The sequence below is a fragment of the Panthera tigris genome, chromosome A1, assembly GCF_018350195.1.
Source record: "Panthera tigris isolate Pti1 chromosome A1, P.tigris_Pti1_mat1.1, whole genome shotgun sequence".
In the NCBI taxonomy this organism is placed as follows: domain Eukaryota; kingdom Metazoa; phylum Chordata; class Mammalia; order Carnivora; family Felidae; genus Panthera; species Panthera tigris.
This window is the reverse complement of record NC_056660.1, coordinates 207,424,105-207,440,381: the sequence shown is the minus strand read 5'-3', so window position 1 is coordinate 207,440,381 and position 16,277 is coordinate 207,424,105. Positions and strand designations below refer to the sequence as shown.

The 16,277-nt window shown below is 45.6% G+C and overlaps 1 protein-coding gene across 2 annotated transcripts in view; it reads left to right on the top strand.

Moving 5' to 3' along the window:
* Window positions 1–16,277, top strand: part of EGFLAM (EGF like, fibronectin type III and laminin G domains) — a 470,630-nt gene that overhangs the window by 353,860 nt on the left and 100,493 nt on the right. For both annotated transcript variants that reach the window (XM_042996268.1, XM_007095458.2), the window contains 4 exons: window positions 538–621; window positions 3,720–3,746; window positions 11,529–11,646; window positions 12,911–13,046. In XM_042996268.1, coding sequence (XP_042852202.1) covers window positions 538–621; window positions 3,720–3,746; window positions 11,529–11,646; window positions 12,911–13,046 — 365 coding nt within the window. The remainder of the gene's footprint in view (window positions 1–537; window positions 622–3,719; window positions 3,747–11,528; window positions 11,647–12,910; window positions 13,047–16,277) is intronic.

Below are 16,277 nucleotides of genomic sequence, written 5' to 3'. Positions count from 1 at the left end.
GAAATCTCTGGGGACATCCAGAGAGCTGGCCACACTGGGGACCACATTCCTATGGGGCTCCAAGCCCCCTGGAGCTGGGCTGCCCACTTGAGGTCAAACGGAAGCTCCCCCAATAACGCCAGGACCTGCATCTCCCTACTGCCTCCCTTTCTCACACACACACACACACACACACACACACAGGTCCTCATCCCATCGGCTTCTTAAAGCAGAGAGATGTGTTTCTGAAGTCATGTTGTATCCAAAGTGGGAAGATGGAAGATTGCCTGAGAAAGTCGTGGTTTGGGGAAAAATAGTAGGAGCTGGGTCCAGCCCTCTCTATCCCATTTCACTAATACGTGTCTCCCTTCTGGCTTCTGAGTTTGCAAGCCCGGCCAGGTCAAGCTGATGTTTGTTGCCTCAGAACAGGTGTCTGTGAGGAGAGGCGGTGCCCCTCAGAACCCACTGTTGTTGTGAGTGGAGTTAGAACCCCAGAACCTTGATCTGGTAGAGGAGTGCTGGCCCTACTCTCACCCTGGACGTCTGTGTCTTTTCCAGGTCTTCTACTCCGAGGTCGGCGTAGATAAATCCCTGCAGGAGCGGTCTCATAGTGTGCCACTCAGCCAGGACATCCCTGCCCTTGTGAGTATCTCCATCATGGCAGCTCCCACAAAGACACAGCTGCGGTTGGCATTTCAGCGATATCCAGAAGGATTTCTAATCGTGTGTGTGTGCGTGCGCATGCTGTATATGTAATAATAATAACCGTTTGTATAGTCCCCTGGAATTTACAAATGTCTTTCATGCACATTCCCTCGCCACACGCATCTATATCTCCAGAAAGGCAGCGGTATGAAGAAAGTTCTGGCATAAACACTTCCATCCTGGACTCAACCCATCCCATTCGTCATGTGAGAAAACAGCCACCTTACAGCTGTTTCCCCCCTTTTTGTCTTCATAAAGTTCGATTCCATTTTTTAAAAAAATCCCAGTAAAGCTTTATAAATAAATATGACACATTTGTATCTCCCCTCGCAGCCTGGAGACACAATGCAGAAGAAAATGATGTAATTTGAAATGTATATTCCAACGGTCCAAGTTGTTTATTTTTCTTGTCAAGCTCGGCAGGCACCCCGTCCTTCCACTAACCAATTGTTGGCTCTCCATCTATTTCTTTTCTCTCTGCTGTCAAGGTCTCTCTGGGTGAATTTTTCTGCCTTAGGCATGTTCTGTTTTCTTTCCTCCACTCTCTGCCTCCTTCCCCATTCTACTACAATTATCCTACAGGCTAGAGCCTTTTGAATTGCTCTGCAAGCAGTTAGCACCAATGCCCAGAAGATTGCTGTAATGGGGGCCGTGGTGCTGGGGTTGTTTGTAAGTCCTACTTAGTAAGTGTTCGTGAGGCTGGTGTGTGGAAAACCTATTTGTCGCCGGGAAGAAGTGGCTGTCACTCATTGGGCCTCTGTTACCTGCCAGGCACTATTCCTCATGCTTTATATTCATTTTTCCATTTCTTATTCACAACTATCTATGACCTCATTTTACTGACAAGGACATTGAGACTCAGGTGAAATAATTTCCCCGAAATCGTAACATTAGTGAGTAACAGAGTCAACTGTAAACCCAGGGCAGGCTGACTTCAGAGTCCTGCTCTGGCTGTTGGCTGTTTTTTTACCAAAGCTCTTCAAAAAGAAGAGATGCACATTTGCAGCTTGCTTGTCCTTTGCACGGTAGGCTTTTAGTCTCAGACTTTTGCTTCAGCTTTCCTCATTTGCCCCAGAAGCCCTCCATCACAACTGCTATGGTTTTATCTTAAAAGGGGAGATTGGCTTAGCCCATGACGGAAGCCACCAGTAGAGGTTCTATCTCACCTCGGCAGCACTGGAACTTTCAACAAGCATCTGGACCCCACCAAGGAGCCAGCAATGTCCCCAGCCACCAGCCTTCTATCTTGCAGGGGAGTGTGGCCCACTGCTCTGCCTACACCACAGTCCAGGCAGCAAGGGTACAGCGCTGGTGACAGGTGTCTGGGTATCTGGATGGTGCCTCTGGAATCCAGTCCCTGACCCATCACATGGAGCTGGGCTGGACACTGGCATCTCTGGGGAGGTCACTGCAGTGCATACATGAAGGAGAGAGGCAGGAGGGAAATAGGCACCCTGGGCTTCCAGACATCCTTCTGGCACTTACAGGTTGAGTAACTTCGGCCGGAGTCGCCTCATCTGACTAACCCTTTCCTTTCTCCCACAAAAGGGCTATAATTGTTGTGAGTTCCAAATACAATGGTGTACGTAAACACCTTTGGTGGGCGGACGCCTGGGTGGCTCAGTCGGTTAAGTGTCTGACTTCAACTCAGGTCACGATCTCACCGTCTGTGAGTTCAAGCCCTGCATCAGGCTCTTTGCCGACAGCTCAGAGCCTGGAGCCTGCTTCAGATTCTGTGTCTCCCTCTCTCTCTGCCCCCCCCCCCCCCCCCGCCTGCACTCTGTCTCTCTCTCTCTCTCTCTCTCTCTCTCTCAAAAATAAAAACCTTTGGTGTTAAAAAAAAAAAAAGCCTTTGGTGTTAAAATGTAAAGCCAGGTACATGTTAATGATCATTCGTGATGATCATTGCCTTTATGTTAAATATGATCTGTTTGTTAATTACATCCCGGCATCAGAGTGTGCTATCAAATTATACCTTGCTGATTTCAACAAACTTTCATAGCTGCTACCGTACACCCAGCATAGGACAACACAGACCCCCTTTTCTCGGCAGCTTTCGGTCCTCTGGGAAAATCACATTCTTACTGATACACAGTTGGAGAGCAACATAAGACCGGATGTGATGAACATGCTTAATAGACAGACTGAAGTTTTGAAGAGGGAAGATTTAGTATAAAAACAAGTGGTCAAAGTAGGTGCTGAGAATTGAAGCAGGGACAGTTTCTGGAAGGCAGACGAGAGGGAGGTGCACTGAAGTCAAAGGGAATGGTTTGAACCAAGAGGACAAGTTTGTGTGTGTGTACAGGCCCGTGTGCTTGTGTGTTTAGGTAGGGAGGTGGGGGGAGGCGCAGAATATACAGAATGGGAAGAGAAATAATGCCTAGACGTACAGGCAGTGAGTCAGGAAGAGGGGAGGGGTCTGGTATAGCAGAGTGATTCTGGGTTCAGAGACTTGCCTTCCGATGCTGTATTACAAGAAGCTAACCTTACTGGATCTCAGTTCCCTCATGGACAAAACGGGGATCCACATAATAACTGTATTATAGGGAGTGTATCTGTGGTTCCCAAACTGTGTGCCAGGGTGTCCAGGGCTCTGCACCAACCTCTCAGGGATACTGTGGATTGTCTCAACTTTTCAAGGGAAAGGGCGACATCTGTGTGAACTACCAATGCCAAGTTGTTTGGGTGTAACTACCGAACAAATGGAACACTTAGGCATTTCTTTGGCCTGAGAGGTGCTGTAAAAATATTACTGAGACAGCAAAGGTGCTGTGAACATAGAAAGTTTGGGAACCTCTGTACCGTATCGTATCAGCCTGTAGCACAAGGATGCGGTGATTGCCAAATAAGGTCATGGGCGGAGAGCCCTCAGTACCACAGCGTTCATGGAACAAGAACCGAGTGAGCGGTCAAGGGAGTTCAGATGGGAAGATGTGTGTTTGCTGCCCTTGGCTGTCTGTAGAAGAGGCTTCATTTTAGACCTATAAGTTTTGCTTTCCTTTCATGTTGTTTTGTTTGTTTTTTTTCCTCTGCAGGGACAATCCGATCGTCAGGTGATTTTTGTAAGTATGCTTTGGAAAGGTTATACCCTTGCCCCAACCCAGGATTCAGGGGGTCTCTTTTCATCAAAATGTTGATTTTCCTGCATCTCGGTCATACTGATTAAGGCCCAAGGGAGAGTGCTTAGCTCCAGTGTAAGCAGGGACCACAGAGCATACTAGATGAATGTTCGATCATTTAGAAAGAAGTCGCTTTTATTCTCCTATGTGTTGCTTCATCTCACGTGGCAGAGTAAGGGTAAGAGGAACATTTTTAAAGGTTGAAGTAATTTAAGCTCTGTTCCAAGACTAGGTGAGCAAGACTGAAAAGGAGAGGAGGTGTTTAAACTAGCGAGCATCGCTGTGGAGGTGCTTCCCCTCACCCATCTTTTCCCTTCTCCTTTCCTCGCTGCCTCTAGTGATTCCAGACCTTCCCAGTACGTCAGGACAAGGTCACCTAAAACTGCTTGGCTTGCTGGATTTAATGCCAAACAGAAGATCAGGTTGGCCACTGATCGTATCCTCTGATAATCTGCCTACATGGAGGATTCTGATTTGGGTAGCATTTGACACTTAGAAGAACAACTTGCAGGTTCCAACCTGGAAAAATAAGTAGTAAAATAAACCAGGGCAATCTGGTCCTTTTTAGGGTTAGAAGTGGAAATGAATGCTTAAACTGGTGGGCTCCACACTTTCGGATCATGCATACGATCGGTTGAAAAATATTTGAGTGAGTGTGTGTGTGTGTGTGTGTGTGTGTGTGTGTGTGTGTATGGTTATAAATTATACACATGCTACTCTACTAACAAATTATGTACATTGTAAAGTTCCACAGGATTTAAAGGAGGAAATAAAACAAAAATAGAAAGTGCTTTTCTTCTGTCATCCCAGGACATTGTCTTATTCACCCAGGGAGATACACTATCACCCTGCTTTGGAGTCCACTGGTCTGGTTGACCCACGATAGTGATTGCACTTGGGTCTTATCCCAGGATGCAGAGAGAAGACGTAGGCAAGAATCATGAGACTTGCATGGAGTCCCAGCTCCTTCCTTCACCAGAGCAAGGGTAATCTTAGGCAAGGTTACTGAACCCCTCTGGATCTAATCTCTCTTTGACTGTAAAATGAAGGGGTGGCCTAGTAATGGTTCCCAACTGGGAGTTTCTTAGTTCTTATGGGGCAAATGGGCCTAAGTGTGGGCATTTTAGCGGACAAGCTTCAGGGATGCTGCTTTCCTGCGGTTCACAGGACGGACCCATACAAGGAAGATGTGTTCAGTCCCAAAGTCAATGCTGCCCTTTCTGTGAAACCCTGGAAGATACTTTCTAGCTTTCTGTGACCTCTAAGGGAATAGAATCCCCCAATTTTTCCCTCCACTCTGGCCTGCATAGCTTTCATCAGGGCCATTGGAAAAAGAATGTTTGGAAGATAGCATTTTTCTGTTTCTCTGGTGCTCCCATGTCATGATGCTAGATATTCTCAACTTCTACCAAGGCAACCAAGGCCGAGCCTTGACTTGTAAAGTTAACTGTGAAGCTGCACCCAAGGTTACTACCTACCAACAAGGTAATTTTAGAGCAATAGTAGTATTTTAGTGTTGAAACTTTGGCCCAGAGAGGTTAAGTGGCATCTCCAAGATTGCAAAGCTATTTGGTAGCAGAACCAGGGTCTCCTGGCTCCTGGTCCAGTGCTCTCCCACTTTGTGCTTTCTTCCAGCAATGCTCACTGGATTCCTTTGTGGAATAGTAGCTACCTGTCTGGACCAGTAAATGAAAAAACATAGAGCTTCATTTCTGGAAACAAATGACCTGGGTTTCCAGCCATAGGAGAAAAGTATGGTATGGAAGGGGGTAAAGATAGAATCTGAAATCAGGGTCAGAGATTTAAGTTCAGAGCCATTCAGCATGGTTTTGTCATCGCAAAGCAAGAAGTATTCAGTTAAGAATAGTCCCATCTTTTCAGGGGCTCCTTGTACATAGCAATCCAGATTATTTTTGTACATTGGGTCAGGTATTAATTAGGATAAAAATCTAACAGTTCAAAATCCCAAGATAATAGTGATTCTAACAAGATGTGCATTCATGTTTCCTTCAGGATATAACCTGTCTGGATATAACCAGTTCTGGTGGCTTCTCTCCATCAGAGACCCAGAATCCTTCCATCTCATTGTTCTGCCAACCCCTTTGGCCCTCCTTCCCGTGGTCCAAATTGGCTCACTGATAACATCCACATTCTAGCCACTAGATGAGGAAACGAAGAAAGGGTACACAGCCCTTCCTATTAAGGGATAACTCAGAAATTGCCCTCATTATTTTAACTCAAATTCTATTGGACAGACTTTAGCCACATGGCCACAGCTAGATGCAAAAGATGCTGGGAAATGTAATCCTTGAGTGGTGATGGGCCAACTGATATACAGGGGTTCTATTATAAGAAAGGAGAAAATGGATATGAGGAAACAGTCATCCCTGTCACAGACTGTGAATAGAGGAATGGCACTGGTAAAGCAGATGTGGGTAAGGCAGCTGGACATCTGAAAAACAGAATAATAGCCTGAAAATTTGATATGCTATGTTTGAGAGTTGGGCAGTTAGAAGCATATTAAATTATGGTATGTATGAGGGAAACCAGACCCATTGTTGTTCTATATGTCATTGAGCTTTCTTCTTGGGCTCAGTGAACTAACTAGCCTTGTTTTTTTCTGTCAGAGATGTGAATTCTCTGATCTCATGACAACCATTGGGGTTGCTGAGAAGACAAGGGAGGCAGCTTTTGGAAGGGGTTTTGCATTTCAGAAAGGGCTAGACAAACACAAAGCAGGGTTTTTTGCAACAAAGCATCCAGCCTTGCCTCCTCACCCCCCAAAAAGGGTGTGGGAAGGGGGCAGTGAGGACTGCTGAATTCACTCTGGACTCTACTCCAAGAAGGCAATTTCCCTCACTGTCTTTCACCGTCTTGTATAGAAATAAAAGCCAAGGGAGATAAGCATTTTGACTTATTCTCAAACTTCCACAAGGCAAAAAACAAAACACTTTGTTTTTCTACTTCAGAAAGTGCATATACAGCATCTTATCTAATTTGATGCAAATCATTATAAGACATTTAAGGATAGACATAGAAAGATTTGTGGATTTCTGTGGTATTTTCATAAAGAATCCAAGGGTTATCACTAGTCAGAATATAGTGAGAGGTTTCATTTGGGACGATTTATGTCAGAGGAAGAAGTGATGGTTAAATCACTGAGTCCAGCTCCTCTTTCCGTGGCCCCAGCTCCTCAGTGCCCTTGACCCTCACTCCCTCCTGCCAACTAACCAGCTAGTCAAAACAGGAAAGACACAGGAAAAGACTGGAAAAAGTTGGCTTCTGGGAGGGCCACCTTCTATCTATCTTATCTATCTATCTATCATATACTCGGGCTAAAGGTAGGACTACTCTTCCATATATAAAAAACAGTTTGTTTTTCAAGCTACATAAGCAACTTCTACAAGTCTAATGTCTTTTGGTTTTCAATGATAAGTTAAAAATTTTTGGTACATAAACTTTTGTGCAGTAATCTGGTCTTCAGTGTTTCTGCTAAGTATTTTTTATTGATTTACATATATTTAAGGGGCAACTGGGTGGCTCAGTCGGTTGGGCATCTGACTTCGGCTCAGGTCATGATCTCACAGTTGGTGAGTTTGAGTCCCACATCGGGCTCTGTGCTGACAGCTTGGAGCCTGGAGCCTGCTTTGGATTCTGTATCTTCCTCTCTCTTTCTCTCTCTACCCCTCCCCCACTCTCTCTCTCTCTCTCCCTCTTTCTCTCAAAAATAAATAAACATTAAAAAAATTTAAATATATTTAATATTTTTTGTACATGTATTACCGAGTTAGAACTTGGCTTTGGAGTCAAACAAAGTGGAATTCAAATCCCCACTTTGTCACTTAATAAATTCATGTCCTTGAGCAAATCATTAACTTTTCAAGGATTCTGTTTTCTCCCTTATAAATGAAAATAAGAGTGCTGTCTCCCACATATGACTGAAGGAAGATTTAAATCAGGCTATGTGTTCCTGGAACAGAGAAAACACACAATAATACATGCTAATTGTAGTTGTATTTGGTATTGGCTCATAGCTAATATCTTTAATAATCTATAACGACACCACTCCTCTCATATGTCATATAGCATATAGACTCCATGGGAGAAAAGGATCCTAAAGCAAAAGGCTGTGAGGGTATTGGCTTGAAAGTGTATTTTTTACTGTCATAGGAACAGCCTAGTCATGGCCTATAAGAGAATGAGAAGCCTTATATCTACTTGGTACCACCAGTCCCTTAATTTCTGACTGGCCATGGACCCAGGGGACAGATAGTGGAACTAGGGTGCACAATGCAGAGAATTAGGGCAGAAAGGGGGCTTTGGAGTGAGGTCCATACGTTCAGCCACGACCCTTTGTGTAGCTGCATGTAGGCTGGCGGGAGTCAGAGTGGAAGGGAGAGGAAGATTGGCGACAGAAACCTTCAGGGAGGCTGGAGAAATGGCCCAGGTAAGGATTCAGAGGAAGTGGAAGAAGGGAGCAGATCTGAAAGGCATGTGGAGGTGGCTGGGAGGAAGTAGGTAAGAGGAAGTCAGCCTTGTTGCTGGAGTTGCTAACTCCAGGGACTGGGACAGAGGTACTGGGACAGAGGATTCAGTAGTAGAAGCTGGTTCTTGATGAGGTAATCTGCTTGTATTGGACGCCTTGATTTGATTTCTTTCATTCATTCGCTTTTCCTTCATTCATTTATTCATTCATAGAAAAGCATTGCTCGAGTATTTGCTACCTGTCTGGTAAAACTATTCTAAGCTTTAGGTTCCCAGAGGACTAAGGACTTGCTCCTTCCCTCAAGTGGGTGGGGAGGAGGTGACAAATAAACAGACAATTACAATCTAAGGTGAGTGGTGCTAAGATTGAGGTACACCAAGGACGCCAGGGAAGCACAGAGGAGGGGGGCCTAACCAGACTGGAGGCTGGGGGTCAGAGAAATGAGGTAATGTCTCAGCTGAACTGAGTCATGAAGGATGAGCAGGGGTGAACCAGGCAAGAGTGGAGAGAAGGGCATTTCATGTGGAGGGAGCAGCAGGTTCAAAGGCCCAGAGGCAAGGAATTGAATGGCATAAATTTGCGCCCTGCCAAGTTCTGAAGTATGCCTGGAATACAGAATGCAAGGAAGGGAAGAGGCATGAGATGATGCTAGAAGGATGAACAGGGGGACACACTGGGCTATTCTAAGGGGATTTTTAAACGGGAAGTGAGAGGCTCAGATTTGACGTTTAGGAACATAACCGTAGCAGGTGGAGTCTACGCTGGTGATGGAGGCAGCGTGGGTAGCAGGGAAAATTGAACCCCCTGTCAAAATTATGAGGACTTGTGCTTAAGTGGCCATGAGGATAGATCGAAATAGATTCCAGTGATGTGAGAGAGTCCTGGTGCCTGTGTTGGTAACTGACTGAATGGTGGTTAGAGAGGAGGGGTGAACACAAAGGGGCAAGTGTCAAGAACTTGTGGTTTGGGTAATGAGGAGAGAGAGCACAAGAGGGGAGGCAGTTTCTTATTTGGTTTTCAGTAGCAGGAGGAGGAACGATTAGTTGAGCTTTGGTTATGTCGAACTTGAGTGGCTTGGTGTTGTTGGGTAGAGATGTCCTAGAGACAGTCACAAACCCATGTCTGGACATCAAGAGGCAGGTCAGAACTGAGAGGCAGATTTGGAAGATGTCAAGTGAAGGTGGTGCTAGAAGCTAAGGACGTAGTAGATGAGCTGCCCCAAGCAAGACTACAGAGTGAGAGGGCAAGATGGTGAGGGGTGAGGCCCTGAGAAGGACCAACACGTACAGGGCAAGCAGAGAGTGGGGAGTGGGTGGAGAATATTGAGAAGGAGCAATGAGAGAAGTAGAAGGAGACCAAGAAGGAGCCAAGAAGGCTTCCAAGGGAACCAAGAAATTTAAGAAGCAAGGATAAGCAACAGTATTGAAAGGTGCAAAAAGTCATGCATGGAGAGTCATTTCCATTGGATTTACTACAGAGTTATGTAGTAACTTTGGTAAGAGCATCTCAATAGGTTTATAGTGTAGAGAGGCCTGGTGAGGAGTGAATCGGAGGAGAGAAAGTGGAGGTAACCCCTGCCCCTGTAGAGAGGAGGTGGGTGTATGCGTGCTGACCATTTTTAAGGTGGGAGAGATGAACACAGTAAATAGAGAAGGACCAGGGAGGTAAGAGAGGGGAAGGAGTTATAGAGGGTGGACAACGGATATAATTCAGAGCACAGGGGAGGAGCCAAGCCCTGGACCAGGGGTTCCTACACCAGGCTGCCCATTAGCCTGAGCTGAGGGCTTTAAACTGCCCACCAGAGCCCAGCCTTCCATGGACTCTGATGTAGGTAGTCTGGAGTGGAGTCCAGGCACTGGTAATTTTTAGCGATTCTAACGTGCACTCAAAGTTAAGAACTACTGTAGTATGTCTTCGGTAACTATTTGTTGAATGCTTTAAAAGTTTTTTTGATCAGTGGGTGAATTCTCCTTAGCAACAGTGAAGAAGGTTTGGTCATCTGCAGAAGAGGTTACGAGGAAACACAAGGCAGGATCCCTGCTCTCAAGTCGCTGACAATCCCATAGGAGAAATAGTAGCACATGGTTTGTAGTAGAGGAAAGTACTAGATTAGTGGCACAACAGTCGGTAGGGTAAGATCAGGTCAGTGGTCAGGAGTAATGGGGAAGATTTGGGTCTCAGAGAAGTGTTGGAGCCTAGCTACGCAGAGAAGAGCAAGGGCCCCACACACTCAAGTCAGCAGCCATTACCACCATTTCTTGAGGACGGCTTCGGTTCCAGCCACTTTACACACATTATCCCAAGTAGTATAGTTCTGCAGGATTGTTATATATCATCTCCATTTTATAGAGGAAGAAGCTGAGGCTCAGGGGATGTGGCATCAAGGCCACGGCTAGGAATAAGTGGCAGGATCAGGATTCAAGCCCAGGACTCGTTGATTCCAAAGCCGGTGTCCTTTCCGCTACAGTGTGCTGGGACCCGTGAGACCCAGACTCCCACTTACTGCGCAGCACTGTAGTCCCAGGGACATACTGCTTTTGTCAAAGCCTAAAGTGGAGTGAGTATTCTTCAGCTGGGGCTTTCTGGTCAGGGCCATTTGTGTAGGTGAAGTTCATATACGCCCTTCATCAATGTGGGGTCCCTGGACCAGCAGCAGCATTTAGAGACTTCTTAGAAATGCACATTTTCAGGCCCCTTCCCAGAGGTACTGAGTCAGAAACCCTGGGGGGTGGGGTGGGGGCCAGACCCAACGATTTAAGCCTTCTTAGAGATTCTGATGCCCTTTAAAATTTGAGAACCAAACTTGGAGTCCCCACTTTAGTACAAATCAAGACGTCAGTTTGCTGTTGTGGCTAGTCTCTGAACATCTGTGTCGTGTAAGTGGGGAGAGAAAACTGGTGGGTTCCGACCCTCAAAAAGATTGTTACCTCGATTTTAGCAGCCCAGTACTCTGATCAAAGAACTCAAATGTTAAAAGTCATATCTGATAGGGAGAATGAGTCTTAGTTCTAGAACAGTGTATAGATTCCAGTAAAGGGTAATTCTCTAGTTGTGGGAAATATGTGATGGTGTTTTCCTTTCTGCAAATTTTAAAACTTGGCCAACCCTAGAGACAGCAAAAGGGTCTCTGTCCCCTGTGGTTTCACAGGGGCCTTGAGATGCAGCCCTCATGGAAATTGTCTGGTTTGCTCTACTAGGACTTCTGGTCATTGACACATTTCCCGTCTGGTCATTGACAGGAGGAAGTGATCGGAGACTTGAAACCAGGCACTGAATATCGAGTGAGTGTAGCAGCTTACAGCCAGACTGGCAAAGGACGGCTTAGCTCTCCTCGGCACGTTACTACTTTGCCCCAAGGTAAAATGGGTTCAATTCATTAAGATTAGGAAAACGATGGGTGCTATTCATTCATTCCTTCCTTCAGTATGTATCAATGAGGACCTACTGTGTGCCAGGCACCATGCTGGGCTCTGGCGGTGAACAAAACTAGGCACAGCCTTTGCGCTCTCAGAACTCAATGAGGTGGGTGAAGACATGACCTAGTTAATGTGCAGTCACAGATTGTGGTAAATGCTGTAAGAACGTACAAATGGAGACCCCATGTAGGGGTGAGGTAAGAATTCTCTGGGGAGGTGACTGCTAAGTGAAGGTCTGACCAGTAAGTGGGAATCAGAAAGGGGAGGAAGGACAGTGGGAGAAGAGATTTACAGGCAAAGGGAACCCAACAAAGGCTCGTTGATGCGGCACCATGCTGGACAATGGGGGACAAAGGTTACTCAATCATCATTGCTCACAAGCTCATTGTGGAGGGAGAGGCAAATGATAGGTGAGTAGATCCAGGGCATCTGAGGTCTGCGCAAAGGGCTCTGGAGCACTCAGGAGGGAGCACCTCCCCTACTCCAGGGATCAGGGAGGGTTTTAGAAAGATCCATATTTTGGGCCCGAACTTTGAAAACTACATAAGATCCTGCTAGCAAGAGAAGACAGGAAAAAATGTTTCTGGCATAAGCAATAGTGTAAACAAAGGCCGAGAGATGTGAAAGTCTAGATATGAAGAGTAATAGCAGTTACCTTGGTGTGATAGGATCATGGGTGACTCTTACATCTTTACCCATGAGGGTATTTCCCAAATGTCCTACCTTTAGGATGCATTCTGATGGTCAAGGCAAAACACACACACAACATACACACACACACACACACACACGCGCACACACACACACAGAAGAACTGAATGTAAGTGACAGCAATGCTCTGCATTCAATTTTCCTTGCAGGTATCAATTCCAACCTGCAAACAGAGATGAAAGGTTACCAGGAGGTCGGAGTGTGGTTGAGGGTTTTAAAGGGTACACACCATTGTGTGTCCCGGGGCCAGGGGTCCGGACGTAATTTAGTTGGATTTTCAGCCAGGGGGCTGGGGGAAGAAGGGAAGACCAACTTTTAGTATCTCAAACCTTACATGGTGAATCCAGTTGTGATTATTTTTTGTGTTTGGTTTGGATTTTGAGGCTGTTCTGAACAGAGATCTTTAGGCAATGGGAAGCACAAGCTTTTTATATATTAAACATCCCCAGCAGCAAAGACCACCGCCAACTCTAGATGTTTGCTGTCCCACCTAGATTCCTGCCTGCCTCCATCAGCACCCCAGCAGCCACATGTCACTGTGGTCTCTGATTCTGAGGTAGCCCTCTCTTGGAAACCTGGAAAGAGTGAAGGAAGCTCCCCAATTCAGTACTATTCTGTGGAATTCATCAGGTAAGTTTGTGTGTCACATTTAAAAGCCATATGTATTGACCTTGGGTATTCCAAGCGCGATAGGATACTACATGGAGAGCCGTCTCTGCTGTCTGTGTATTTAAGAGATGACAAAGGCTTGAAGACCTGCATTTTTACTCGGCCCTTGGGCCAGCACCTGTCCCCACTCCTCTTTGGAGATGGGTCATCTGGTAAACCCATCTGCACTCACCGTACCTCCGCCTCATTTCCCCTTCACAGTCAGGACTATCTTAAGCTCTGAAAACTCCCAAGGCATCATTTGCCAACAAGCCTGCCTGCATTTTCACTCTTGAAACCCGCCTCCCTGGCTTTGCAACATTACATCTGAAATAAATACCTGATGGTGATTTTTCTTGAGGGAGGGGGGAAAAACATCGATAAGTCATTGTTTCCTTCACATCCTGATTTGCTGTGGGGCCGGTTTCTTGGTTCAGTTTCAGTTTTTTTCTCTCGTCTGCCTCTCCAGTTCTTGTTATTCAGCTTTATCAGAGGGTACAAGAGTGACAAGAAATTCTTCCGAAAGCTTACAGATGTAAAAACATGGATTCTCAATGCTGCTATGTAGTTTTAAGCAAAAATAAGTAAAACTAAACCAAACAAAAACAATGTGCACGCGCTCCCCCCACCCCCACACACACCAAGCAAAAAGAATTCCTAATCTAAGGTCCTTTCTCTGACTCCAGTAACAGCTGGAGTGTGAACTGAGCACCTGGCTGATGGAAACGTCTGCATAGTTAGTATTCTCTACATTAAAGGCGGGATTTGTCTAAAGCCTGCTGCTTCCTGATTCATAAAGGGACTAGTTCAGCACCTCATTCCTGAGGCTTTCTGACGCTGGGACAGATGATTCTGGCAAGATTTGATTAGCTCTGCTCTGTGGCTTGACTTCCTCGCCTATTCCTTGGTAGTGAAAAATAGATACTTGTTTCTTCAGAGAAGCACTCTGCACGGAGTCCCTTTAATGCCTGAGGACAGAGCTGGTTTCAGGCAGGACTTATTGACTTGCAAGTGGCAGAAGCCTGGAAGAAGACGAGGCAGTTCTATGTTGACTCCTGTGACTCTAAAGTCCGGTGGAAAATCCAGATTCAGGGAAGATGTGATCTGTTCCAGAGCAGCCATTTGTCTCCGTCCATCTCTGTGCTATGCTTTCCCCTGTATTGGCTTCATTTTCAAGAAGGCTTTTTTGATGTGGCAAGACGGCCACCAGGCACTGAAGACTTGCCACCCACTAGCGTAGCTCCCCACAGGAAAAGAGTGGTCATTTCTCAGTGGACCCACTCGAGTCTCAGTGTTCACCTTAGTTGGCCAGGGTTGGGTTCCTCTCCATTCTCTGAGCCAGTCACTGTGGCCAGGGAGGAGGCTACCCTAATTGGGCAAACATTTGTCATATTCTGAGCTCTGGAACTGGTGGGTCATTCGCACCTGAAGTACACGGATGGAGAGAGTTCGGAAGGGTTGGCTCCTCAAAGGAAAATTGTGGTGCTATTAATGAAAGAGGGAAGAAGAGATCCTGAGAAAATTAGAGGAAGGAAACGACGCCCACTGCAAAGTTCCAGACTGATGCTCATCATTGAGGATAATCGGCAAACCTGCTGTTGAACAAATTTGGTAGGCAAAGCTGGGGTGTGCCTGGAATAGAAGAGATTCTAATGCTCATTCCAAGAGTAAACATGAAACACCGAAAGTCCTAAAACTTCGGCTTGCTCATTTGTAAAACTTGGGCTGAATCTTAACATTTCTGATTCACATTCATTCGTGATGCATTTCTGTCTAGCACACCCAAAGCAAAATGTAGTACTTTGAAATTTGGGGAAATGCAATTTTTTTTTTTCCGCTAGCCCAGCAGACTGTCTGTATAACCACCAGCAAAGATGATGGCTACCATTTATTTTTAATTGTGAGCTAAAACATGTATTTTTAAAACTGTTTTTAAGTCTGGCATATTGACAAAAGGTAGACATTGCGGCTTAACTTGTGTGCACAACTGAAAGTGGACGATGAAAGTGATTCGCTGGGGTTTGAACCAGAAGAACCGGAAGAGAGCCCTGCCTCCACTACCTGCCGGCCAGGAGGCCCTGCGCTGATCACTTGCAGCCCTGATACTTCAGTCCCTCTTGTAGTTTGGGCTCCCCCGCAGGATAGCCTGGTACAAGGGCTAGAGTGCAAGTGGTTTATTTTATTTGGAAGCAGGAATGAGAAAGTGGAAAGGGTGAGACAGGGAAGGAGGATGTATAACTATGTCGCTGAAGTCACTTCTAGAGGTAGCAGGGGCTTCTATGGAGGTTTGATCCCACTGAGCACTCTTTGCAGTATGCAGAATCCCTCTCAAAGGACAGGAGCCATTTACCCACCAGCTTCCGTTCTCCTCTCTTGATTGAGGGTTTCCTTCAGGGGCATAACTTCCCATATTTCTAGGTTCTGCCAGCATGTAGATTAAGGACAAGGATCTCAGGATAGAAGAAGGTGTGATATGAGCACAGCAGGTGATTGAGGTTGGATCCTGGTCTATAAGGCAAATCTGAGCTCACATGAAACTTTCCACCCCCAGCTGCTGCTGCAATCAGGAGTGGGACAAAGGGAGGTGACTTGGAGCCCCAGACGTTGACTGCCAGTCCTTATCTGCAATTAGATGGGTGAAAACCTTCCAGCCTTACAGTGGGTGGTCAGGAGGATCAACTGAAATCACATATGAGAGGGAACTTTGTAGATATTAAAACCTACAAAAGTGTAAGATATATATGGGTGTTATGTACCTACATGTAATAATTATACTTCGTCACCAACAAAAATGCATTCTAACATTGAAAACAGTCTCTAACGTTTGAGGGCTCAGGCCCCCAATTTTTATGTACACGCATTTAAAAATTATATACCATTCTAACAACTCTTAATTTTTTTTAAAAAATCTATTTATATTGACCAGTATAACTTTACCATGTTTTCTGAAAAGCTAACTTTGAATTTAAAACTCTTGGACATCTTGGAGTTTCAAATGGAACATGGCAGAATGGGGAAAGCTGACCCCTATTCCCAGCCCCTATACTAGGAATTCTGCCTCTCTGTTTTCTTCCCGAATATGTAGCTTTGGTCAAATGATTTTATCTCAGAACCTCCACTTCCTCGTATGTGATATCAAGCTGATGTAATTCTCACTGGAAAATTGTTGATTACTGTCTTCATAAAGTGTTTCACAGATATTGAATATCTGTT